Source organism: Tarenaya hassleriana, unplaced genomic scaffold, assembly GCF_000463585.1.
Source record: "Tarenaya hassleriana unplaced genomic scaffold, ASM46358v1 Cleome8, whole genome shotgun sequence".
Classification (NCBI taxonomy): Eukaryota; Viridiplantae; Streptophyta; class Magnoliopsida; order Brassicales; family Cleomaceae; genus Tarenaya; species Tarenaya hassleriana.
Window position 1 is genome coordinate 3354835 of NW_010970490.1, and position 24609 is coordinate 3379443.

General features: G+C 38.9%; 7 protein-coding genes across 10 annotated transcripts; 6 read left to right on the forward strand and 1 right to left on the reverse strand.

Moving 5' to 3' along the window:
* Positions 1-743: 743 nt before the first annotated feature.
* Positions 744-4441, reverse strand: LOC104802765 (T-complex protein 1 subunit gamma-like). Its single transcript, XM_010526517.1, has 13 exons — positions 4331-4441; positions 4164-4225; positions 3996-4068; positions 3625-3692; positions 3459-3528; positions 3107-3175; positions 2959-3030; positions 2790-2863; positions 1830-2492; positions 1630-1755; positions 1434-1538; positions 1262-1336; positions 744-1180 (listed from the first exon to the last, which is right to left on the reverse strand). Exons 1-13 carry the CDS (start codon positions 4353-4355, stop codon positions 995-997), a joined length of 1668 nt encoding a protein of 555 aa, XP_010524819.1. The 5' UTR covers positions 4356-4441; the 3' UTR covers positions 744-994.
* A 631-nt stretch (positions 4442-5072) lies between these two features.
* LOC104802766 (UMP-CMP kinase 3-like) lies at positions 5073-7895 on the forward strand. Of its 2 annotated transcripts, XM_010526520.1 has the most exons (9): positions 5073-5128; positions 5634-5694; positions 6025-6076; positions 6283-6400; positions 6639-6795; positions 6935-7015; positions 7126-7233; positions 7325-7396; positions 7616-7895. In XM_010526520.1, exons 2-9 carry the CDS (start codon positions 5665-5667, stop codon positions 7625-7627), a joined length of 630 nt encoding a protein of 209 aa, XP_010524822.1. In that variant the 5' UTR covers positions 5073-5128; positions 5634-5664; the 3' UTR covers positions 7628-7895. The 2 variants fall into 2 exon arrangements, with proteins under 2 accessions (XP_010524822.1, XP_010524820.1); XM_010526518.1 differs by lacking the exon at positions 7616-7895 and having other exon boundaries at positions 7325-7432.
* A 331-nt stretch (positions 7896-8226) lies between these two features.
* On the forward strand, positions 8227-11578 carry LOC104802767 (transmembrane protein 184A-like). Of its 2 annotated transcripts, none has more exons than XM_010526522.2 (8): positions 8227-8547; positions 8724-8846; positions 8936-9092; positions 9188-9261; positions 9526-9675; positions 10139-10424; positions 10536-10769; positions 10864-11578. In XM_010526522.2, exons 3-8 carry the CDS (start codon positions 8937-8939, stop codon positions 11233-11235), a joined length of 1272 nt encoding a protein of 423 aa, XP_010524824.1. In that variant the 5' UTR covers positions 8227-8547; positions 8724-8846; position 8936; the 3' UTR covers positions 11236-11578. The 2 variants fall into 2 exon arrangements, with proteins under 2 accessions (XP_010524824.1, XP_010524825.1); XM_010526523.2 differs by having other exon boundaries at positions 8788-8846.
* A 655-nt stretch (positions 11579-12233) lies between these two features.
* LOC104802768 lies at positions 12234-13294 on the forward strand. 2 transcript variants are annotated; one of them, XR_002023743.1, is made up of 2 exons: positions 12234-12948; positions 13044-13294. XR_002023743.1 is itself a non-coding variant. In XM_019201261.1 (1 exon), the coding sequence occupies exon 1, from the start codon at positions 12581-12583 to the stop codon at positions 12890-12892; it is 312 nt and encodes a 103-aa protein (XP_019056806.1). In that variant the 5' UTR covers positions 12234-12580; the 3' UTR covers positions 12893-13038. The 2 variants fall into 2 exon arrangements, 1 of the variants encoding a protein (XP_019056806.1); XM_019201261.1 differs by lacking the exon at positions 13044-13294 and having other exon boundaries at positions 12234-13038.
* Positions 13295-14714: 1420 nt separating this feature from the next.
* Positions 14715-15015, forward strand: LOC104803108. Its single transcript, XM_010526983.1, has one exon. It carries the CDS (start codon positions 14716-14718, stop codon positions 15013-15015), a length of 300 nt encoding a protein of 99 aa, XP_010525285.1. The 5' UTR covers position 14715.
* A 1171-nt stretch (positions 15016-16186) lies between these two features.
* Positions 16187-16998, forward strand: LOC104802769. Its single transcript, XM_010526525.2, has one exon. The coding sequence runs from the start codon at positions 16475-16477 to the stop codon at positions 16877-16879; it is 405 nt and encodes a 134-aa protein (XP_010524827.1). The 5' UTR covers positions 16187-16474; the 3' UTR covers positions 16880-16998.
* A 3739-nt stretch (positions 16999-20737) lies between these two features.
* LOC104802770 (pectin acetylesterase 12-like) lies at positions 20738-24606 on the forward strand. Its single transcript, XM_010526526.2, has 12 exons — positions 20738-21173; positions 21803-21885; positions 21964-22093; positions 22191-22264; positions 22562-22648; positions 22724-22848; positions 22945-23005; positions 23199-23252; positions 23346-23423; positions 23529-23634; positions 23718-23863; positions 24330-24606. The coding sequence occupies exons 1-12, from the start codon at positions 20978-20980 to the stop codon at positions 24435-24437; spliced, it is 1248 nt and encodes a 415-aa protein (XP_010524828.1). The 5' UTR covers positions 20738-20977; the 3' UTR covers positions 24438-24606.
* Positions 24607-24609: the final 3 nt, after the last annotated feature.

A 24609-nucleotide genomic window follows, 5' to 3' on the forward strand; every position in this document is an offset into this window, starting at 1 on the left:
TGTTGACGATTAGAAAATTACTACTCATCTTGGTTGTATCGTCACCATCCAAAAACAAAATAATTAAAATTTATTACCTTGATAGCGATTAAAAAACTAGGATCAAATTGGTTATACTGCCATCATCGTCTGCAAATAATTGTTGACGATTAAAAAACTAGCTAATTAAATCATAACCAAGACAAAATTTGAAAAATCAAATCGCAACCAAATGCAATCACTCTCGACAACTAGGGGTGACCATTTCAGATTTCGGTTCGGATTCGGTTTGGTTATATTCAGGTTTGTTTATAGAAAAACTATAGACATTCGGTTTTTATATAAACTTCGGTTTATTTTGGTAAAAAATTTTATTTTTTCAAAGAAATTGTCGGTTTTTTTGACTATTTTTTATTCGGTTTGATTCGATTTTAGTTTTTTGGGTTTAAAGACATCATAACCGTGCGATTTTGATGTCAGATTCAATTCAGGTACAATTATGTCTTATTCGCTTAAATTCGATTTAGTTATTCGGTTAATAATCGAAATAATCACCCCTGTTGACAACACTGTAAAACGACTTGAAAACATCGATAATCATATCCGTGAACATAACGATATACAACCAATCGGTTTTAAATTTATCTCAAATTCAACTTAATTTTTAAAAAAACATTTCTTTATTATTTTTAAATTCATTTTCTTAATTATATTCCTACATTATTCGTTTTCACGTTACTAAACCAAAATAAACACTCCTAATATTCACTCAAACAAACCCCCGAGTACGTCACGGGCAGCAACTCATCCGGTAGATATCAGAAGCAAACTCCTACATTTGGTCATAAAATTCAAAATATGCAAGAAACGGAGGGCCCCATCTTCACAAACACATTGCACAAACTCACCCAACAGAAAAAAAAAACAACATTTGGAGCAAACAAAAAAAAAACGATTGAGAGAGGAAAAAGACAGACTCTGTTCTGTTATAAATTGCAAAGACCGTGGTTTTGTCTTAGTCGGGAAGTATTTGCTCGCCATCTGCATCTGCTTCAGTTTCAACGGTAGGCTTTGAAGGGGCTTGTCCAGGAGCTTGCTTCTTCTTTATCCCACTCACTATATCGTCTATCCTCAGTAGCATACACGCCGACTCTATCGCCGTCTTGAATGTTTGCGCCTTTACGTTATACGCATCCCATATCTGCCTCGTTATATCCAAGAGGAAATCCGATCAGAAATAGCAAAAATCTCTGGGGAGAAACAAGAGTTTCAAGCCCCTTACCTTGCTTTCTTTCATGTTGACGATGGCACCAGAGTTCCCGTCGATGCCAACCCACGGATTTTCACCATTAGCATGCTGTAGAAAACCCGCGAAAATTCAATCCCCGAAAGAGAGAAGTCTTATCATCCAAAATGTCAACAGAGACGTGCATCAGGGAATAGAAAGGCTATACCTTTCCTTGCAATGCGGTCATAGTTCTGATCACGTTAACTCCGCAATTCTGAGCCAAGGTTCGAGGAATAGCCTCGAAAGCTATAGCAGCTGCTTCATAAGGCCACTGATGCAAATGCATAAACAGGTATCATAAGGGAAACAACATCAACTCTTAGCTAATAAGGGCAAGGAAGAAGGAAGAAACAAAAACTAACCTTCTCTATGCCTTCGATCGTTGAGCTCTTCTGTTTCAAAGTGGCAGAAACTGTTAATTCTGTGGCTCCACCACCGGGAACAAGCTTGGGGTTCTTGATAATGTTTCTTGCAACAGACATCGCATCCTGCACGCAGAAATGTGTTAGCTATATGATTATGGCCGTCTGATATCTAAGTTCAGTTAAAAAAAAGGACATACCTGTAGATTTCTTTCCACTTCGTTGAGGAGATCTTTACTTGGTCCCCTCAGGAGTACAGTGCATGCTTTGGGTTCTTTGCAATCAACAATGAAGGCGAAGAACTCGTCCCCGATTTTTCTGACCTCAAACAAGCCAGCCCCGATACCAACATCAGACTCCTGCAGTTCATCGGGTCTGTTCACAATCACAGCTCCACATGCCTTAGCGATTCTATTGTTGTCTGTCTTCCTCAACCTCCGGATTGCACTAACCCCGGCTTTACTGAAATAGTGACATGCCAAGTCACTAAGCCCCTTCTCTGTGATCACCAAATCGGGTTTGAACTTCAATATTTGCATGCAAATGTTCTCGATGTATTCCTCTTCCATCTTCAACAACACCTCCCAATCCTCTTCTCTCACCAATTCTGCATTGGTTTGGTTTTCACCTTTCTTGTACTCAAGGGGACAATCGAGAAGAATAATCCGTGGATTGATGATCTTTCTTCTCATTTTACCAGGAGCAACCACATCTTTGTTAATCATCACTCCTTTCAGAACCTTTGAGTCCTCCAACTGACCGCCAGGGACCTTCTCAACCTTGATGTACTTTTTTATATCCACCTCCCTCAATCCTTGCCCAAGATCAACACCAACAGTAGTTGTGGCATCAATAGCCAAATCCTAATACAACCATATAAGCAAGCAAAGCAATGTGAGCCATGTACAATGAAAAACCGTAATATAATTCACCCTGTAAAAGAGTAGAGGAAACATAACCGGGGAAGGAAAAAAGAATTTCGAGTTGAATTGATTATATATTATCGTACTAATCATGCAGCTTCTACACCATTTAGATACATGAATATATTTGCACCTCAGAATAGATAACTCCATGTATACTTAATACATATGATGAAACTAAGGAGTTTGATGTGGGCATAAATCCTTCAGTAATCCAGGTATAATTCAAGTACTTACAGCAATCAGATCTCCGAATTGGCTGGTGAACTTAGTCCCTATACAGCTCTTTACTAATCCCAGCATCATTGCTCCTGCAATCATATATATTATTCCATCAATACCACCATAAAGAAAAGCCAAACATCCGCGATACTGGGTGGTTGCATGACGCTAGACTAATACTTACGGTCATTGACATCAATCGTCATTGCAATTTTGTCGAGAACAGCAATAGCATCCTCAAGAGCCTTATTGTAAGCTGTGCGAAGAAAGCACCATTTAGACGAAAAGGACAATCTCTATAACACAATGAACCGTATTTAGCACAAGCATACCTCGACATATGACTGTGGGATGGTAATGCTTCTCAATAAAAGCTTCTGCAACATGTAGCATTTCACCAGCTGTATGGAAAATAAATTACCGTGTGTGTAAACAACAAAAATGCGGGTTACTCATCCGGACCAAAATGCGGGAACTAGTAGTCATACAAACACTATCGAAAAGTTGATTTTTCCATCAATAAGGGAAACACTGTCTTCACCTCATGCAAAGCATTCATCCAATCCAACGGAGTTATCCTGACTATCCACAACTAAGCTGAACGAAATAGCTATCTTATCATCCAAGCTAAGCAATTTGCAAGCAAAATTCTTTTTGGCAAAGATTAGGAAGGAGGATCCATACCCAGCACGATGACAGAGGTTGTCCCATCACCGACTTCTTCATCTTGTGTACGGCTCAACTCAATCATGGACTGCAACAATCAGTCACAAAAAAGACAAAGATCGGCAAAAGGAGGAATGCAGAGTCGAAGGCCAACAAGAATGACACATGGTAGCAGAAATAACACCTTGGCTGCAGGATGAGCAATATCTAGTTCACGCAGAATAGCATTTCCATCATTAGTAACAACAATACCTGCGAGGAGACATAACAGATACGTTTTAGCAGACACGACCAAACATAAGCTTTGAAACAGAGAAGAAAGAAAAAACCGTAAGACAAGCAGAACCCACATGCACCGACGCTTATAAACAGCTACTCAGACTTTGAAAAAGGTAAACTTCGACAAGATGGACCATAATCTTGGCAAGAGATATTCCAGAAGCCATAAACCCTAACGGCGTCCTTACGAGATCTAAAGCGCCACGTACAGAGACTAGAAACACTAGCAATGGGCAACGCAAAGGCGGAAGAGAGCAAAGAAAAGAAAAACCCTACCTCCTCCCGCATCAAGAAGCATCTTCAGCATCGAACGAGGACCCAATGTGGTACGGATGATATCGGCCACAGCCTGAGAAAAATGATGCCCGATACACTCTGGTAAAGCCATGTTCGAAACAGAGAAACGAGAGAGAGAGAAGCAGAAGAATCAGAACGAAACATTACCTTCGAAGCTTGAATATTAGCATGGTGAACCTTGGTTCCAGATTCACGCTTCAACGAATCCTCTGAAACATCACACGAACAGTTAAGGTCACGAACTCGAAACTAAACTAACAAAAGAAATCCGAATTGGATCGAAGAAACGAGATCTGGAGAAGAAAAATACTCACTGAGAACAAGAACTGGGGCGTGCATCTCTGCGATCCAAGCGAAGACAAGAGCTTCGGAGCAGAAACTGAGATGGTGACAGAACAAATTCGAAGAGCGGCAAGCAATTTCAGTGCAAATGGAGAAAAACGAAAACCTGGAACCTTCGCTCCGCTCTTTCTCTCGGCCCATCTATCAAGCCCATTTTGTAAGCCCAAAACTCTTTTTTTTCAAAAAAAAATATTTTTAAAAATAAATTTCTCTTCTTTATTTTTTTTTTCTTTTGAAAATAGTTAAGCATATTTTATTTTGCAAGAGTTGGTAATGTCTTTCTATTAATTTTTTTGTTATAAATATTTTGTATTCTTTCTATTTTTTATATTAGATTCTGTTTTATTCAGTTTCTGTTTTATTTTGGTTCAGTTAAACTGATTTGTATTGATAAACTATTTATTCTAAAAAAATTAAAAAAAAAAATTATAATTATTTATATTTTATTAACATTCATATTTCACTTTTTGTGAATTATATATATTTTTTATACCCAATACAAATATATATAATTTGATTTGGTACAATTTAGTCTAAGAGTTCTTTGGACGTTACTTGGGATTCAATAAAATCCTTCAAAAATAATACAAAGCTATTAATAATTCACTTAGGAAGTTATTTGTTTTTTTTTTGTATATACGCATAACGGCACATACGTATATACGTATATACGTGTCGGTGTCTATTTATATCATTCCCTCTCCCTCCCTCCCTCCCTCAACTTCCATCGTCTCCCCATCAACCCAATTTCCCGGGTCCTTTCTTTTCAGGTGGGCTTCCTCTCATCCTTCTTTCCTTCCGCAATTTTCGTCGCTTCGATTGCCTGAGAACATGTTGTTTCGGACACTGATTCGGTTTGCGCATCTCGTTTGATCGGTTTCGCATTTCTCATTTTCATAACGTTTCGATCCTCGATTCCTGTGTCGTGTTTCTAGTTTCCGGTTCAGTTTCTGATTGTTTGAATTGGGTCTTGTACATCGTTTGGTGAATCTGTTTATCCATGTTTTTTCGCATTTGTTTCGTGTTCTTGACGAGATCGAGTGAATTTATGAACTGATGGTGGTAATCGGACATGTATACGAAAGTTGATTCCGTTCCCGTTCACAAGATCTGAATTTTTTTTGTTGAAGTCTACGCGTAGATCTCCTGGAATTCAAAAAATTTCCCCATTTAATCTGTGGTTTGCGGTTATATATTTGTGATCACTGTTACAAGGTGGATTTCTATTTATTGTCCTGCATCGGTCTCTTATAGTCAATTGGTTCTTCTCCACAGGTGATTTTTGGACGTAGCTTAACTTATTGCCATGGGAACCGTTCTCGGTGCTGCAAACAAGGTAATGCCTAAAAGCTTCCATGGACGAACCTTCATACTATGGTACAAGAGATTATTGCTTTTCAGGAATCTTGGGTGCGTCTACTAGTATATCCATGGAATGCTCACTCATAGAGTAGAAGAATGTTATGCACAATGCAGTTTAGCTAGTGTTCTGAATGATTGTACGATAAAAATTCCCCCTAAAAAGGAAGAGTTAACACCAGACAATTTCTCATGTGGTGAAGCTATGCTATGTAACTATGATGTAAGCTCCAGTTTCAGTGTTTGCCATTATTGACAAATATACCGTTACTCCTGCGTAATGTTGTCTGGATGTGTTTCTCTTCAGGAGGCAAATGGTAGCGCACTTGAGAAGAAACCTACTGTTGTTTTCGTCTTGGGTAAGGGGTTCTATTTTTTGGTCTCGTCTTCCCGTGCCTCTGGTTTCCTGAATGTAACTTTTCCGTTTTCGTATTAGTTCTCATGTGATGCTGTCATTGTCTTGCTTTGTACTGATGACCGATTTTGTATTCTCATTTACTGCTTCTCAAAGCCGACTTCTTTTCCATCTGGTCTGAGTATTTTTTTTCTTCAATTGATTGAACAGGTGGTCCAGGCAGTGGAAAGGGTACCCAATGTGCCAATATTGTTGAACATTTTGGTTATACGCATCTGAGTGCTGGAGACCTTCTTAGAGCTGAAATCAAATCAGGTTCTGAGAACGGGTATGTCCCAAAACATCGAGTACAGAGACTGAAGTATTACTGCTTTCTAGCATCTACATTCCATAAAAGTTTACTTGCCAAAAGGGTTAAGATTCAGCTTAACATGCTTCAGCCCTTGTGTCTCTGAGCATGTGAAGTGTTTGTTTGGCACGCTAACCCCTGTTGTGTTTTGTAAGTACCGCCAGGGACCTCGACACCGTGTTCTGGCTTTTTTACTCTGTATGGTTTTATTTTACAGAACCATGATCCAAAATATGATTAAAGAGGGAAAGATTGTCCCCTCTGAGGTTACAATTAAGCTCCTTCAGAAAGCAATTCAAGAAAGTGGGAACGACAAATTCCTTATTGATGGTTTCCCTCGTAATGAGGAGAATCGGGCAGCTTTTGAAAATGTTGTAAGTGTCAAAAGGTGGTTATCCTTTTGTTATCTGGTACTTTCCTTTTGTGGTAGCGATTCTCTCTGCCCAGTTAGTTTAGTTAGTGACGATTCTATGGTGCCGATTCTTGATTCCCTGAGTTTTGGTGGTTGTGCAGACCAAGATTGAGCCGAAGTTTGTCTTGTTTTTTGATTGCCCCGAAGAAGAAATGGAGAGGCGCCTGTTGAGTAGAAACCAGGTCAATACAACATGTCTGTCCACTAATGGTGGTTGTGTAGGCTTCTTTCCGACAACAAATATATCGATATGCTGACTTCCCTTACGCATACATCACTTTTGTTGATGAAGGGAAGAGAGGATGACAACATTGAGACCATAAGGAAGCGGTTTAAGGTATTTCTGGAGTCTAGCTTGCCGGTAGTGGAGCATTATGAAACTAAGGAGAAAGTTCGGAAGGTGAGAGATTCTATTGCTTTGGTTTATTACTTTTCAGTTGGAGCATTCGAAATTCTGTATATATACATATACATATCGCCACTTCCTTTAGATTGATGCTGCGAAGACAGTAGAAGAGGTGTTTGAGGCGGTTAAGGCCATCTTTGCTCTTGAAAATGACAAGGTAACTCCTCCTGTTTCCTCTTCTTCTATCCTCTAGCAATATTTTGATGCTAATCTAGTGTCCGAATGATGAGTTGAGACAGAGATTCTGATGACTAGGAAAGAAAATGTTAAATTTTATTTTATTTTTTTGTACAATCTCTCTATGCAACAGAGCTTAGACACTCATGGTCAAGGTTTTTTTTTATTATTTAAAAAACGTGTATATGAATGTTTTCAGGCAGCAGTCTAGGTTGTGACGCATCAAGGGCATATCTGCCGATCAGGTAGGGGGAGTCACAGATAATCATTCCCCTCAACCTCCAAAGTTTAGATTTTTTTTATAAATCTTAAATTAAATTTCAAGTCAGTGAAAGCAAGAGATATATGAATTATGAACGATGGTGTCTGGTTAGAAATGGGTCGACTGTCTGATGTTGGTTACTTCTCATTTCACATTAGAAAACACGTTTATCTCTCTGTCCATAATAATTTATAATAGCAACATGAATCTTTTCTCATACTCCCTCCGTTTTAGTTTAAGGTTTAAACACACAAATTTTAAAAAAAAAATGTAATGATTTGTCTAACATATTCTTAATTATTATATAGAAAATTGTTATTTTGTAAATATTATTAATCAAAGATAATTTTAAAATTGTATAGAAAATCTCAAAACGTCCACTTATAAATAAAAATATTATTGTAAAACGGAGAGAGGGAGGATGTTTTTGTGATGGGGCCAGCGTTGTTTCGGCCCATAATGAGACAATTATATTAATTTTATGTAATAATTAACGCTGATTTCATCTGGCATTACGAGGAATAAAATAAATCATAAAAACAATACTCAGGCTGGGATTCAATGGACGTTGAATGGATTCCACCATTTCGCTGATTTCAGATTATTCATTCTTATTATTATTATTATCGTGAAATCTCCTCTGTTATGTTATCTTCATTTCTTCGTTGTTAACGGCGCTTTGGCTTTTCGCATTTCCACTGATCCACTCCAAGTTTTCTCCTTTTCAAGCAAAAACACGAAAATGATCAGAATTTCCGGCGAAATTGTCTCCGCTTGAAGATTTGTGTCGAGGGTTTCTCGATTCCTGTCGATCCGTCGTCCTTTGTTTCCTTGCTCATTACGATTTTGAATCTTCTCACGCGTTCGAGGTACCCTCCCCGTCTCTTTACAGATCGTGTCCGAACCCTGGGGTTTCCGTCATTTCTGCTTATTTTGCCTCTTTGCGCTGCTTCGCTTCGAGCAATCATTCGATTTCTCCGAGATTCTCTACTTCACAAGCTGATAGTTCATCAACGTTCATACCCCGATTCACCGCAAAAATTAGGGTTCGTGTTCTGGCTGTTCCTTCTCCGCTTTGGCTGTAACCTTGGCCTTCACCCTCTTGGCAGCTTTCCGGAGAATCAAGGAGCTTTTACGTTTTTCTAGATCCTTCCTATCTCCTGTACAGGTTTGTATCGGTAGCTACTTTGGTATTTGTTAACTTTATAGTTTTATGAGCCTTCACAATGTATCCGTTATGTGTCTCCATTTTCGCAGAATGGGCGATATGGTACCCATTTATCTCGGTGTCGTGGCGTTTCTATGCACTGTCGGAGCCATTGCTTTGGCACTATTCCACATCTACAGGCACCTCTTGAATTACACAGAACCCACTTTCCAGAGATACATTGTGCGCATCATCTTCATGGTGCCGGTGGGTATTCGTGTCGTCTAAAGTTCCTCATTCTTGCTTCAGCCGGTGTTGGATTGCTCTCCTTAACATGCTCATGATGTTCTTCCAACTGTCAGGTTTACGCCTTGATGTCTTTCTTGTCTCTTGTCCTGCCCAGAAGCTCAATCTACTTCAATTCCATCCGAGAAGTGTGAGTATAGCTGACGTTCCAATTCTGTCAGTTGAGTATGAGATGTGCTCGGCCTAGCACCGGCGTCTCATTTACACTTGAGTTGAGATAATAACCTTTTTGGAGTAATTCTTTCTTTGTGTTTCCTTCTTTGAAATAGTTCTAAGAGCTTGTTTGTGAGTATTCCATTTGAGTCCATTGCGTCATTTTGCTGTGTGTAATCTCTAGAATGTTTCTTTTTAAGGATTTTATATTCTTATTATGTCTGACATTTTCTTGTATCAGTTACGAAGCATGGGTCATTTATAATTTCCTGTCATTGTGTTTGGCATGGGTTGGAGGCCCAGGAGCAGTTGTATTAAGCTTAAGTGGCCGCTCGCTGAAGCCATCATGGTGTCTCATGACATGTTGCTTCCCACCACTACCATTGGACGGGTTAGTTCGCAGAATGAAACCACATTGTTTGCGCTGATTGAAGATGATCCTTTGGGCAATGCATCTTTGTTAAGAAAGCTATTACCCTTTTGTATTATCTGGTGACAAACATGCCCAGCTGCCTCTCCATCCTGTTTTAGAATGGTGGAATTTACGTTGAGCATTCCTGGATATATTTCGTGTGCAGCCTTCATTTACCATATTATTTTTTCACACAAATCCATAGATATCATTGGACTTGTTTAGATTCTTGAAAACCATCCTGACAGTACTTTACAGATGAAACTTTGCTACTTGGACAATTGTTTGTTGATGTTAGCCATATGTGTTTGTGAATATTTTGGTCCCGACGTATTTGTCTTCTTGACAACCATTTCTTTTTTAACATTGTATTTGAATTTTAGATGACTGCCTTTTGGCTGGCATGTCTAAGCTCACATGTCATGATAATCTTTTGATGCAGGCGTTTTATTCGACGGTGCAAGCAAGGTTGTCTGCAGTTCGTAATTTTAAAGCCTATCCTAGTTGCTGTCACTCTCATTCTTTATGCAAAAGGGAAATACAAGGATGGGAATTTTAGCCCTGATCAATCATACCTCTATATTACCATCATATATACCATATCATACACTGTCGCTCTGTATGCGCTGGTGTTATTTTACATGGCATGCAAAGATCTGCTTCAGCCCTTCAATCCAGTCCCAAAGTTTGTGATAATAAAGTCTGTTGTCTTTCTGACATATTGGCAGGCAAGTCTGTTTGTCCTTTCCTATTCCTGGAATTAAATTACTTCACCAAATTCTCCTTTTTTTCTATTCTTCAGAAACTCCTTGTGTCTCACAATCCTCTACATTTTACAGGGTGTTCTTGTTTTTCTTGCCGCTAAATCTGGATTGATAAGGGATGAAGAAGAAGCAGCTCTCTTCCAGAATTTTATAATATGTCTTGAGATGCTAATTGCCGCAGCGGGTCATCTTTATGCATTTCCATACAAGGAGTACGCTGGTGCCAATGTTGGTGGGGCTCGCAGCTTCACAGGAAGCCTGGCACATGCTGTAAAACTAAATGACTTCTACCATGATACTGTTCACCAGGTAGCTTATGTTATGTGTTGAAAAGTCTCTCTATTCAAATGATTAATACTATGTCTCTCTTCTGGAGTCCTGATGATGGATTGTCTTCCTACAGTTTGCCCCTACGTATCATGATTATGTGCTGTATAATCATAACGACGGTGACGAGGGGCCAAGGAAATACCGGTCACGGACTTTTGTGCCGACTGGACAGGAGATGGATGCTGTGAGAAAGAACAAACTCAACTATGGAAACAAGATAGACGGTGTTACCCTCTCCAGCCTCTCCTCTTCAGGAACAAGTACGCCAAAACGTTCTAGCACGAATTTTGATCCAGCACGCCCTGATTCCATGAAATCTTCCTTGCTTGTGGATACCTCAGACTCTCTTGCCACGGTGTATGACATTGACATGTCACTCATTGACATCGATTTATCTAGTTACCCAAACAAGGTACCCCCTGCAAAAGAAAGTGGAACTAGATAGAAGGAAGAACATGTAAAAGCTACCATTAGCCGGTATGGATGTGCTCTCTCCCCCATTGTTACTTGGGTTGGGAAGGAGCTATTAGGGTTGAAGTCTTATTCTGGAGATGGTCGAGCGTGTGCTTTTTTAGCTGGAAGATGTTAGTAGGATTCAGTGATAAATGAGAAATGCCTTCTAAAGCCCATCTGCCTTGCTCTTATAGCTGGAATTAGAAAGCCTTGTTGTTTATGATGAGCCTTCCACTGGTGATGCTTTGTAGATATACAAAAGGATAAACAACTTTGATTGCATTTTCATTTCGACTTGTGAATCATTTCGTCTCAAACCCGAGGCATTGTTTATATGTGCCGAAATCAGACTTTAGACAATTACATCCTCTTTTCCCATCTTCTGGATTGAGAAGAAGCTCTTTCCACAGGTTGTGTTCCTCCTGGGCCTGGCATTGCTCTCTCATGGTTTGAAAATAGTGCAGGGAGAAGAAATGAGACCCTGAGGGCATACAAGCTCAAGGGGCAGAAGATGATGCTGTTTTCTTGCCTTTGGAATGTTTACATTTGTGAAACACACAATGTGTTGTTTGGGAGAGATTCTCTTAAATCTTTTTTTTTTTTTTTGAGGTTGTCTTGTTTGTAATTTGTTGCAGCATGCATGTGAGCTGTATAGGTTGCGTCCCATCCAAGGCAGAGAGTTTAAGGAAATAATGAGTAGAGGGACAAAGGAGTCTCTGTTTTGTGTGTGGAGGAGGAGTTGGGCCATCATTCATCCCCTCTTTACAACCCCATTTTATTACCCATTTCGCATCACTCACCTAACTGACCACACAACTTAACTGGGTTTGGCCCACAAAATATCATTCCTCATAGTATCTTGTAATATGGTCTCTGATTCACAAGATCGAATATTTTGTTTTCTTTCGAATTCTGACTGAAATTTTCTTCCTTTTTTTCAAAAACAAAATATAAATACACATTTTCTTATATTTGTTGGGAAAATCATGACAAAATAAAGGCTTTTGAGAGAGAGAGAGAGAGAGCCAATAGAAACACGAGACGACTAAATAAATACTTAGCATTAGCAGCACGGAAAGGGTGCAAGAGAAACCGTAGTTACGAGAGAGAGAGAGAGATTTGACAAATTTACGTCAAAGGGAAGAAGAAGGGTTAAGTCGGAGTATTGCGGTTGCGGCGGCGGCGGAGGGTTTAGGGTTTTCACGAGCCACCATTCTTACGAGAGCGACCCTTACCGGAATCATCGTCTTCTTCAACGAATGTGACCCATTCTCTCTATAATCAAACCCTAAAACCCCTTTTTCTCCCCCATTCCCAGAAGAATAAGAGAAGCTCCAATGGGGACGAGGAGTGAGAAGATGCCGTCCACGAACAGGGAGTGGCAGAGCAACCACTACTACTGCTACGGGTATGGAGAGTACATAGAGAAGAGACAGCTGTTCCTGAGGAGCTACCAGTTCTCGAGGAAGAGGAGCTTGTCGGAGAGGATCCACAGATCTGTGAGGAGAGTTAAGAAAGTTGTCTGGTTACGTCTGAGATCTGCTCGTAGGCTCAGACGCGTCGTCTGGTACCGTCTCCGGTCGGCTTTCTTTCACCGCCGGCGACGCTTCTTCTTCCGTCTCCGACACGAACCCTCCTACTGCTTCTAACTCTCCTCTTCGCTTCCCCTCTTCCCCCATTTCTCTGGCTGAATCCGAATATCAAGGTCCTCAGTTTTCAGATTCGCGTTGATTATGATAAACCCTTAATCTAATTTACTATTGTTATCATAAATTTAATTTCTTTTTCTAATTAATTCAGTTTAAGGAGTTTGGTAAGAAGATGAACACGAGAAATGGTCAAAAGGGAGGGTTTCCCATGGAGTCATGCAAGAAACGTGAATATGCATTCATATTCTTCACACGCGCGAACACACGTAAAGGGAGTGGTCGGTCAAAAGTCAAAACCAAGGGTGGTGGTCAAACCGGATTTGATTCGGTTGAGTTTGGATTTCGGTTAACCAAATCAAATATGGATTCAGTTTGTAAATTCATTGTATAATAAAAAAAAAATTCCAGCAATGAATTTAATTTATTTTTTTAGTATAAAAAATCTAGTGCAATTGAGCTAGATAAGTGGAATCAAAATTAGGGATATGTAATTTGATTAATAATCGAATAATCACATCGATTTTAATCGAATAACACATAATTGAACCGAATTCAAAGGTTAAGCGGAATCGAAATAAACCAAATCGAATAAAAAATAACTGAAAAAAATATTTTTTTAATGAATATTTGTATTAATAAAAACGAAATCAAATTGAATTGAATATAAAAATCTATTGGTTATAATTATCTTAAAAACGAAATAGTGAATATAATCCAAATTGAAACCGAAATATCCATTCTATTAAAAGTCGAGAACCCCGGAGTTTGGTTGGGCTTACCGTCAAAACGTGAAGATAGGTATTATTGGCCCTTTTGGGGCTAATAGTTTGTCAATGATGGGCCTCAATGGAACCCATGACTAAGCTCAATTTGGGCCTACATGGGCCTATGTGGGCCCCTTCCAAAAAAATTTGGTGGGCCTACCGAATAAAATATTAAATATTATTTAAATATTTTTTTTTTTACTTTTACTATCAAATTTTATGGAAACAATGTCATTGGGTTGGTAATGAAAATTTTACCGATGAAAATGGGCATCCCCCCTTCCATCAACCAACTCATTATTTGTCATATTTCCAATCATTGTAGAAGATTACAATGTACATTTTTAGACCTTTGTCTCTTTGTCCATTGCCTTGACTGAATTATTAGTCCTCTCAATATATATATATATATATATATATATATATATATATATATATAACTGCAATGCAATCATTTCATTGCACATGACACCCAATATCGATATTCACATCCTTTTCCCCCTTTATAATTAATAATGAAATTCTTGGAATAAAGATTCATCCTTTTGTCACAAAAACCATAGCCCCGGAGGTCACATACAATGTCACTTGCCTATGTGTCCGAATCTGTAAACTCCACAATTTCTACATAATTTTTTTTTTAATTAAAAAATTCGATAATACCCATGTGATCAACGAATCTAAACGCAGTCCTCTCCTTTTCACCCCTTTTAAAAGGCCACTAATTTGTGTTTAATTCTCAAGATCAAACACCCCCCTCTCTCTCTCTCTCTCTCTCTCTCTCTCTCTCTCTCTCTCTCTCTCTCTCTCATATTATTGTGGTTAGAGTTAAGAGCCAATTTCTTGATTGTGATTTACACCCAACGCCAAAATAAGGCAAACTCTGACATATTCCCTTTGTTTTGGGGTTTTAGTTTTCGAAATTGCAAGAGATAAAAAATTCACTCTCCCTTCATCTTCACTCTCATTTTCTTGTGATCTTGATCTCATATTAACTTCTTCCATTTCAGTTCTTCATCATTTGTACCCTAACAGTTCTCAGTACACTTAAACAGAAAGATGCTGCAGATTGTCGGTAGACGCCGCTCGAGATCTGGCTACCAGAAGCTGACAAATGAGAAGCCGACAAGGCGGAAAAGACATTTCTTGTCGGCCAAGAAACCCGACGGTCGGCCAAAAGGGTTTCGCCTGAACCGTCCAGGAAGGCTCGTGCTCAAGGCCCTTGCCTCCACTACGATCTTGCCCAGAAGGATCATGAGCATTTACGCACGCCTCTTGGACCAAATGAATAGGGAAGGTTTATACCCCAATCTCATCTTATCTTCTCAATGGGGGTTTCCTGTTTTTCTCAAACCCTAGATGTCGGATTTGTTAGAAGAAAGAAACCCATTACCAAAAGCTTAGGTTTCTGTTGGGATTCATAATTGCAGACAGAGGAGAAATTAAGGCATGTGATAAAATTAGTTCTATGTTGTTCTTGTAATTGTAATTAATAGTTTTGGAATTCAAGAGAAAAAAAACAAGAAAGATATGTTCTTTCTTGATATGGTTCGAACCCAGATAAGGAGCAAGAACAAGGATGAAAAGACAACAATCATTTCTGTACATTAAATTTGAATCACTATAAAATATTGTTTCACATATATCTACATATATTGTAAGTTGACATTATTCAATATTATCATATTTCTAAAAAAATATAATTTTCAGCTATTAAAATAGTGTATCCGTTGTTTTTCATCACAAAAATCACAAGGTGAATAGGAACCCATATTTGTTAGTTTCTATTATATTTGGAATTAATTATTTTTTCCTATTTTATAATTTTTTATAAAATCTATATTCAAATTCGATTTTCAATAAAAAAAATTAAATTTCTTTTTGTTTGAATCTCTTTGTTTAAGAGAAGTTAATCAAATTTGCTCTTAGCTCAAAACCACAGAAGTGCAATAGTATTATATATATATATATATATATATATCCGGCGATTTGTAATGAAATTGTATATTATTATTTAATTTAATTTTTTTATATAATAGAATCTAATTATGCACCGCTGCCACACGAGGTTGCAAAGGAAAACGTGGTTAACAGCAGTTTGGGAAATCACCCAAATAACCCAATTGAGTCACATCTATTTCAGTGTACACCACCCAAAAATTTTTTTTTTTTTTCAATTTTAACCCACTTTTCGGTGAAAAAAATCTGAAATACCCTTTTTGTTTTATTTTTTGCGACTTTATTACGACTAACATATAACTGATATACAACTAAAAATAAGACAGATGATTTTTTGCCACCTTTTTTAGAATCAATTGTAACTATATTTAGACTTAATTACGAAGTCGTAATAACGAAGTTGTTTTCGAACGGATAAATATCGTAATTCAGTAAGGGTAATTTCGTTTTTTCGCAGAGAAAAAAATGTGTTATGTTTTCGGTGTACAGATGAAATAGATGCGACCCAAATAGATTTGGGTAAAAAACCCACAGCAGTTACCGGTCGGTTAAACGAATACCAAAACAGCATCACGCAAGAAAGCAAGAATCCATTAGCCGAAAAGAGATCGAAACTGATACCGAATCCAAACCTAATGCATCCATTAATTGCTACAATTAATTAGCGAGTTAACACGGGATTTAATCACCCGAAAGCCAGCCCAGATGGGGATGAAAGCGTGAAAGAGACGAAGGCAAGAGAAGATCCACAATTCCTTACCATTACAAACGGATTATCCTCATCCTGCTCTCGTTTCATCTCTCTCGGCCTTTTAATCTCGATCGATCTCTGTGTTTGGTCGGAGAACGGATTCGGTTAATGCCTGGGAGTTTGGAGGAGGTTTCGGTAAATGAAGACGATAACGACAACGACAAGAAGAAGAAGAAGAAGAAGAAAAAGAAGAGGAGCCGAAAAGGGTACGGATGCAACGATGTGAAATCGGAGGAAGGGGATGAATTGGTGATGCCCTCGTCATCCAAGCCCAGGAAACGGCTTAGCTTCAAGATCAGGAGGAAACCCATTTCGCCAAAGGTGTGTATTTCGTCTTCTTCCCTTTCTGGGTTATGGAAAGGTTGTGGCTTTTGTGGAATGAAGCCTCCCGAGACAAAGGAATCACCTTCTCCGATCTCTGACCCTAACGATGAGAACTTTACTCATGAGATGATGAGAGCATTGTTGGAGACCGATGATTTCTGCTCCAAGGAGTGCAATCCACACGTTTGATTGTGAGTTTTTTTGGGGGGTTCTTATTATAGCTCAATATATTGTTTCTCTCAAGCTGTACAGATTTTTTTCCCCATCGATTCATCAATACCCATGAGTGCTTGTTGTTGATTCTCTAATTTTCCGTGCATAGCATCAATCAATAGGATGAGAATTGAGTGTTGAATCTGACCCTAACCACAGAGTGAATATTTCTTCTTGTTGGGTTGCAGTTTTCATTGAATTGAGTTCACCTTTTAGTTTTGTAGAAAATCGACTTCATAGTATTCGCCAGTAGTTTTTGTTTCGTGTCTTACGTTTCGTTTATACCCATGGGAGCTTTCTTTTCCACTTCCTTGTTCCCAAATGCTAACTCTTTAGCAAAGCAATCCATAGGAGAATCAGCTGTTGAGCACTGAATCTGACTCGTTGAGAGAACATTGCTATTGCTGAGTTTTCATTTGAGTGTCCAACCTTTTAGCTTTGTCGGGTAGAGCTTTTCTTTGTGACTTGGTTAGTTTCTCAGACATGTTGCAGCTACCGATTTACAATTCTGCCTGACTTTCATGCATTACCTTGCCTCTATGGATGCTCTCTTGAAGAACTCGATGCTTATGTTTCATGAAGTTGTCAGAGTCCAAGAACTGTGAGTCGGATTAACTTCCTCTATGAGAACATTGTCAGCACTGGACAGCTGCAGAGATATGTATGTTGCTACTTGCACACATGTATATATACACACACTTTCCCTCAGGATATATAGTCTTGGATATATTGTTAGACCGGGTATGAGTACCATTAGCAAGATGAGCTGTTTTCGATATTTCAAGTATGTGACATCGAAATCTATTCTGCTCTTATAGTCATATGACAGTCTTTTTAGTTGGATAAAGCTCTAGTCTCTATTACAGTGTGGTGGTATATATTTTACATGCGCTTTTAGAGTTGAATTCACTTCAACAGGAACTCACAATAGCTGCTTTGATTTGTCGGTGCAGCATATGAGCTCTCATAGCATTTGTTTGTCATAGCGTGAGAAACTTCATAACCCAAGAAATATATTTCATTGTCTATCTATTCTGCCTTTTGGGTGCAAGTGCTGGTGTGTTTGCGTGGAAACTTTCTGTAAAATTCTTAGATCCATGAACATTTTTTAAGCTTTGGTTGTAAATTGTAATGAGCACCAAGGAAGAAGAAGCAGAAGCAGAAGAGGGAGATGTCAAATATACTTTTGTGGGAAATGCATCATTGGTAATTGGCATATAGTAACTTTGAGAATGTCAGAAGGACAAATCGGGTGGTTCCGGTGTTTTCAGAAACATCAAATGGTTGTCCAAATAGCATACTGAAAGATGCTATCACACTAAGCTTATTTACATGGAGAACTCTTAGCCAATGAAATGTGCATATCCAGTTTTTGCTTTGTTTCTTGACTCTCTCCCTCTCTATGCACACTGGGAGAGAAAAAGGAGACAGCTTCTACTGTTCTTGATCAATCTCTTCAAACTTCATCTGCGCCTTCTACTGTTTCCGAGTCAGGGCCATTTGGGTGAAACTAGAGAGCGGAAGGAGTAAAGCTTCGGTTCGCATCTGAAATCCCTCTGCCGTCCCTGCCTACCTTAGTCTTCTCCGACGGGTACTATCTTCCTCTCTTCTCTTATGTTTGTTTCTTTATCTTCTCTCAATCTAATTTTACCGAATGCTGGTTTAGGTGCAAATTGAGTGGGATGTCTGTTCTTCCACATAAAGTTGGTGCTGATTTTGAGGCAGCACTGCCCAAGTGCTGATTCATGGTTTAACTTTTGATATTGGATCGTTATCCGAGTCTTCGTGTGTGTTTCAAAATCCTCTGCTTGCTTTTGGGTCATGATCAGGTTGAGGAGTGCCAGAAATGGCATCAACGAGTGTCTTGAGAGCTGCAGGCTTCCTCGTTGGTCATTCTCTTTCCATTGCCGATGTTGCTATCTGGTCAGCTCTTCCGGTCAAGTCGTCGACTTTTCTTCGCCCCGATTGCCTTTCTAACCTTACCCAATGGAAAAAATGCCATGAAAGAGCATAACTTTACTGCTTGTTTGTTGTCAAGCGTTATTTTTACTGTGAATGTAATTGTTTAGATTGAAGCGTATCTCTCTCTCTGTCTTTTGAAGTTCAGAAGTTACAATCTTCACTGGCTTAACCCTCTGTGCTTGGCAGGAATCCGAAAGTTTGAGGAAATCGAAAAAGTATCAGAATCTCGTTAGATGGTTCGATTTTGATATTGAACGAGTACGGCGATTCCCTCAACGAGGTGTTGGTAAAGTATGTTGCAAAAATAAAAGCTCGGGAAAGGCAGCGGCAACGGGGTATTGGAAAACCGTGGGGTTGCGTTGTGGGTTCGGGTACTGCAGGTACCTAACCGACAGAAAAATGTGAGGGGATAGTCGAGGTGCTAGCCGAGAAAAGACGAGACGAGAGGGCAAGCTGGTAAATCAGTGACGAGGCACGAGAGCCTCGCCTGTCATCGTCTTTGCCTTCAATCTTCTCGTGTCTCGTCATTTCGCTCTTATGTCCTCTCTCGGTTCGGGTTATGCAGATAATCGATAGTCAAAACTCTAGAGTCCGGATTCGAATACCAGGTTCTTGTTGGCGAACGGATTCGTATTCGTTTGGCATGCAGACGAGTTCCTGAAATCCTATACACTCAATTCGCAAATACGGACAGTTACTTGAAATATTCGTAAGCATTGCAGGGTTCTTGAATAGGTTAAGAGGGCATTATGTTAAAAATAACCTTTGCTATTTTGACTTCAACATATACCTTTCTCTAACTGCTCCAATAACTGCTCCAAGTGTAACCATATGACCATGTAATCCAAAATATAGTGTGGTCATATTTTGATTTTATTAATTATAATATTAAATTTATGGTGATCACACTAATTTATTATGTCTAACTTTGTATATCTTAACCATCAATAACAAAGTAAATATATTTTTGATAATGTCCTTAAGAAATTGTGTCGGAATCCAGAATTAGATTTGATTTTGCGTTAAACAGTAGAAGAACCCTTAACTTTGTCTCTTACACATATAGCCCTTTCCACTGATCCATCCGTCCTCCTCTCAGATTAGTTTTATCAAGAACCAGAAGAATTAGTTGGGCCTAAAATGGGAAAGAGAAGAAAACATGGGGCTGAAATGGAAAATTGTGGGAAGTCAATTCCGGTTGGACCCATACGAGGGGCGGACGGCAAAAGGCCCGCAGTGGGTTTGGGCATTTGCGTGGCCTCACACTTTTTTCTTTTCTTTAAAAAAAAGAAAAAAAAAACTAAGGTCCATGTGTGACTTCATGGACCATACTCCACCCTTCTTAATTTAATAATATGTATGTATGTATGTATGTATGTATGTATGTATGTATGTATGTATTGGTGTTTAATTTGTGAGAGACATGCTTTGCTTTAAACGTAATCAAGACATAATAAAAGTCTGATGATTTCTCAGACATTACAACAATCAAATCCTTAAATGTGTATAACATAATGTACCCATCTTACACTGCACCCATTTACAAATGCCCATCACTTGTTTTCCGGAATTTATTGCAAGAAAAAAAAATATTTTTACCATGTCTCACCTCCTCTATTTTCACCAATCCTCGAGGGTGAATATGATTTTAATTAATCATACAAATTTTAAAATCAAATTTTTATTAAAAATCCAATGTAGAAAAGCCAGTAGAAAATATTGTTTCGGGTTTGAACAGAAGATATAGGAAAGTGAGCCAAGAGACAGAAAATGTCTTGTCATATGGTAGTGAATGAATTAAAAAAACAAAAAACAAATAGAAAAAAAAAAAACCCAAGATGAGGGAGGGATACCAAACGTGCTTACAGCCATGAAACTTTTTGAAAGGACCGGCAATTACATTCACTCACTGGTCTTCTCTCCCTCTCTCCTGAGTTTTCAGCTCATAAAAGCTCCTTCTTTTATTACAAAAAAAAAATGGAAAACAAAAAGTTCATTCTTTTTCTACAAAGATCGATTATTTCTTAACTCCTTCGGCTTGGTATTTGTTAGAGTTTCTTCCTGTCTTTCATCTTCTTCCAGGGTTTGTAGGGAAGAGCTAGAGAGAGAGTGATGAAGGAACTCTTGTGGGTATGGTTTGTGGCAGGGCTTGTTTTGGGGATGGAGACAAATGGGTACTTAGATTTCAATGTGACAGAACTAGATCGCATTGAGGAATTAGAGTATGGAGTCTCCAAGTTTAGCTCCGATCTCAATCCATTAATGGTAGGACTCACCCTCATCAGAGGAGCTGCTGCTAAAGGAGCTGGTACTCCTCTCTCTCTCTCTCTCTCTCTCTCTCTGTTTGTGTTCTTATCGCTATTACACTTGTGAAGCTTTTTCATTGCATATGCTGTATCTTCTTATTCACTTTTTATGTATTGCGTCAGATGGAAAAGGAAAAATGATGGACAAATGGGTTTTTCTTTCTTCATTTATACAAATCCAACTACCTCCTTCCAGATTTATCTTGTTTCTCCTTTTACTGCTTTTTTTTTTTTGTTTTTGTTTCTAAGTTAACAAAGTCGCCTTCTTTGTTTTCCTCTTCTAGTTCTTCCTACTGATGACGAGGTTTGAGGATAGTATATGTGCAAATGAATTTATATAAACATCTGAGTATTTGGAAAGCGTGTTTCCGGTGTTTGCAGTCATTCATTTCCCCTTTGGTTCTTCCCAGATCTGTCTGAATGTAGCCGTAAGCATCATAATATGCAGCAAAGGGTTGTTGCATTCTTTGAGGCTCAGTAATTTACGTGTGAAATGACTTTAGACGTATGGATCCATATCTGTGAATCTAAAGTTAAATAGAGTTGTTCTTGCAAAAAAAGGGTGAAAAGTGAGTGATATGAAACAGAGTTTTTAACCTATCCTTACTGTTCTGTGTCTTAAAATCTGCAGTTTGTTTGGATGGAACATTGCCTGGATATCACTTACACCGTGGACATGGATCCGGATCCAATAGTTGGCTCATTCACTTGGAGGTTTGTCGTTTTAGATCAGCTTCGGTTTTTGATCTCATTGTATTTTCCATTTCTCATTCAAATGAATCAATCTAACAGGGAGGAGGATGGTGCAATAACATTAGGAACTGTGTCTACAGAAAGAAGACTCGTCGTGGATCCTCCACGTACATGGAGAAGCAGATTCAGTTCACAGGAATTCTTAGTGATAAAGCTCAAGAAAACCCAGGTTTTAGTTTCTTGAAGTTTTTGCTCAGATCTGTCTTGTTCTCTGTTTTTTCCGAGAAACTTGAGACTTTGGTCGGAATTTGTTTGTCTTTCTTCAGACTTTTTCAACTGGAACAGAGTGAAGCTACGGTACTGTGATGGCGCTTCCTTCAGCGGGGATAGCCAGAATCAGGTTTGAGCATATTCTATTGGATTTGACATCATATATCTTTATATAAATGTGTGTATATGTATGTATGTTTCATGATGATCAATAGGTATTATTTGTTAAAGTTGAATTATAGGCTTCACAGCTTCTATTCAAAAGATGAAAGGCCATGATGGATACAAAGTTTTTGTGTCATAGATTCTTCAAATGTGAACTTCAAAGATTCTTTTCCTGTTGTTCTTCTTCTTAGTTTTTGGTTTGGATTATTCCTTTATGTTCCAAAAAAATTTCAACATATTATGTATTGAACTTGAAACTCAGGCTGCACAGCTTCAGTTCAGAGGAGAGCGTATATGGAGAGCTGCCATGGACGATCTGATGGAGAACGGAATGCGATATGCAAAACAGGTCCCGTATTGTTTTTTAGCTCCTTTGTCTCGTGATTCTGGACTGACAGTTATTTAACTGTTTTTTTTCCATTAGGCCCTTCTATCAGGATGCTCTGCTGGCGGTCTAGCCGCGATTCTGCATTGCGATGAGTTCGGGAATTTATTCCCGCCAACTACCAAAGTGAAGTGCTTGAGCGATGCGGGCTTTTTCTTGGACACGTAGGTTAATTCTTGCCTCCAAGTTTGGTGTAAAGTTACTTCCCTTTTTCTTGAGTTAAGTTAACGTTACTGATTTGCCGTTATCTGGAATTGAAGACCCGATGTTTCTGGTGGCCGTACGATCAGGAATTTATACAATGGTGTTGTACAGTTGCAGGTATGTTAATCTTGCCTCCCTCAGCCTGCAAACATTTCATCATTTCACATGTTTATACACACTTTACTCCTACTATGTTCATGATTCTTGTATGCATACACGTTATTGATCTCTGTGCTGTTACTGGTAAGAGATTGCTCTGGCTTTTCCGATCTGCCTCATGCTAATGGGAAAAAGGATAATGAATTCACAGGGTGTGACGAACAACCTGCCTCGTGTATGCACAAACCATCTCGATCCAACATCGGTAAGCTCTTCTCCTTGCATTTATGTCATTGCTGTTGCGAACGATAACCAGAGTCCTAACTCTAATCTATGATGACCCGAATCCTTGTCACAGTGCTTCTTCCCTCAAAACTTGATCAGTCAGATCAAGACCCCGCTTTTTATCGTCAATGCAGCATACGATACATGGCAGGTATTCGCTTTTTACCGGTTCTGAAACCCGGGTTTTGCTTCTCCGCTGTTTAGGGTTCATCTTATCAGAAAAAAAAAGTAACCATCTTTATGAGGCTTTTAACAGATTCAAAGCAGTATCGCACCGCCGACTGCAGATCCTATTGGTTATTGGCGTGACTGCAGATTAAACCACGGGAGATGTACTCCGGCACAAATCCAGTTCTTGCAAGGTGGTTTCTTGGATCAGAATCTTCCCCCCCGGACCCGATTTTTTTCTTTCAAAACTAAACAAGGTATCATTTTATGTGAACAGGGTTCAGGAATCAGATGCTGAGGACAGTCGGAGGATTCTTGGAGTCTAAACAAAACGGTTTGTTCATCAACTCCTGCTTCGCTCACTGCCAAACCGAGAGGCAGGATACGTGGTTCGCGGATGATTCTCCCGTTATCCAGAAAACAGTAAGCAGAAATCTCTCCATTCCTTGTTATCATGTCGAAAAGCATCATATTCACACACATGAATTGCTTGAAAGAGTGATGGAAAACATAGAAGAAACTTATGAGGACATGTTTTCTTCTCAATATCGCTTATACTCGGGTCGGCATAAATACCTGAAAATCGAGCACCCGGCCTGCAGATACGTGATTTTCGGGTATGCGGCCTTTCATGTATACGAGGTTTTTTAGTATGAATAACCAGTGATGGGTGTCCGCAGATACCTGTGTACATTTGTTAAGGACATATACATAACCTTTTGTTTCCGGGTACGGATCCGAGCCTCCTAAATTTTGCGGGTACTCGGATCCGCTTTTTAGTATTACACTGCTTTATATGTACATATATCACTGCATTTGAATCTCAAAATGTTTGTAAGCAACTGCCATTTTCTTTGACATGTTCGAACAACTGACCGTAAATATGCAGGCGGTGGCCATAGCGGTGGGAGATTGGTATTTCGACAGAGCAGAAGTGAAGCTGATAGATTGTCCGTACCCCTGTGACAAGAGTTGCCACAATCTTGTCTTCAGATAGATTCTATCTTTATTTCCATTTTCTTATACGTAGAAGAATTTCTTTGTCATCTAATTTTATCCTTTTTGTATCCGTACCAATGCCTCATTGGTAAAAAAAAAAAATACAGTTCATGTTTTCTGAAAGACAATCAATAATCTCAAACGTTGTTGAAGAACTTGAAATGAAATCG

Excerpts from the sequence above, each read along its gene's own strand:
- LOC104802768 (XM_019201261.1), top strand. The coding sequence starts at position 12,581 with ATGGGGACGAGGAGTGAGAAGATGCCGTCCACGAACAGGGAGTGGCAG.
- LOC104802769 (XM_010526525.2), top strand. The coding sequence starts at position 16,475 with ATGCCTGGGAGTTTGGAGGAGGTTTCGGTAAATGAAGACGATAACGAC.
- LOC104802765 (XM_010526517.1), bottom strand. The coding sequence starts at position 4,355 with ATGCACGCCCCAGTTCTTGTTCTCA. Across the intron at positions 3,176-3,458 it reads AACCTCTGTCATCGTGCTGG|CTGGTGAAATGCTACATGTT; the intron begins GTATGGATCCTC and ends TTTTCCATACAG. Across the intron at positions 3,031-3,106 it reads TCCCACAGTCATATGTCGAG|CTTACAATAAGGCTCTTGAG; the intron begins GTATGCTTGTGC and ends TTCTTCGCACAG.
- LOC104803108 (XM_010526983.1), top strand. The coding sequence starts at position 14,716 with ATGCTGCAGATTGTCGGTAGACGCCGCTCGAGATCTGGCTACCAGAAG.
- LOC104802766 (XM_010526518.1), top strand. The coding sequence starts at position 5,665 with ATGGGAACCGTTCTCGGTGCTGCAAACAAG. Across the intron at positions 7,016-7,125 it reads GCCTGTTGAGTAGAAACCAG|GGAAGAGAGGATGACAACAT; the intron begins GTCAATACAACA and ends TTGTTGATGAAG. Across the intron at positions 7,234-7,324 it reads CTAAGGAGAAAGTTCGGAAG|ATTGATGCTGCGAAGACAGT; the intron begins GTGAGAGATTCT and ends CACTTCCTTTAG.
- LOC104802770 (XM_010526526.2), top strand. The coding sequence starts at position 20,978 with ATGAAGGAACTCTTGTGGGTATGGTTTGTGGCAGGGCTTGTTTTGGGG. Across the intron at positions 22,094-22,190 it reads TAAAGCTCAAGAAAACCCAG|ACTTTTTCAACTGGAACAGA; the intron begins GTTTTAGTTTCT and ends GTCTTTCTTCAG. Across the intron at positions 22,265-22,561 it reads GCGGGGATAGCCAGAATCAG|GCTGCACAGCTTCAGTTCAG; the intron begins GTTTGAGCATAT and ends CTTGAAACTCAG.
- LOC104802767 (XM_010526522.2), top strand. The coding sequence starts at position 8,937 with ATGGGCGATATGGTACCCATTTATCTCGGTGTCGTGGCGTTTCTATGC. Across the intron at positions 9,262-9,525 it reads TTCAATTCCATCCGAGAAGT|TTACGAAGCATGGGTCATTT; the intron begins GTGAGTATAGCT and ends TTCTTGTATCAG. Across the intron at positions 10,770-10,863 it reads ACCATGATACTGTTCACCAG|TTTGCCCCTACGTATCATGA; the intron begins GTAGCTTATGTT and ends GTCTTCCTACAG.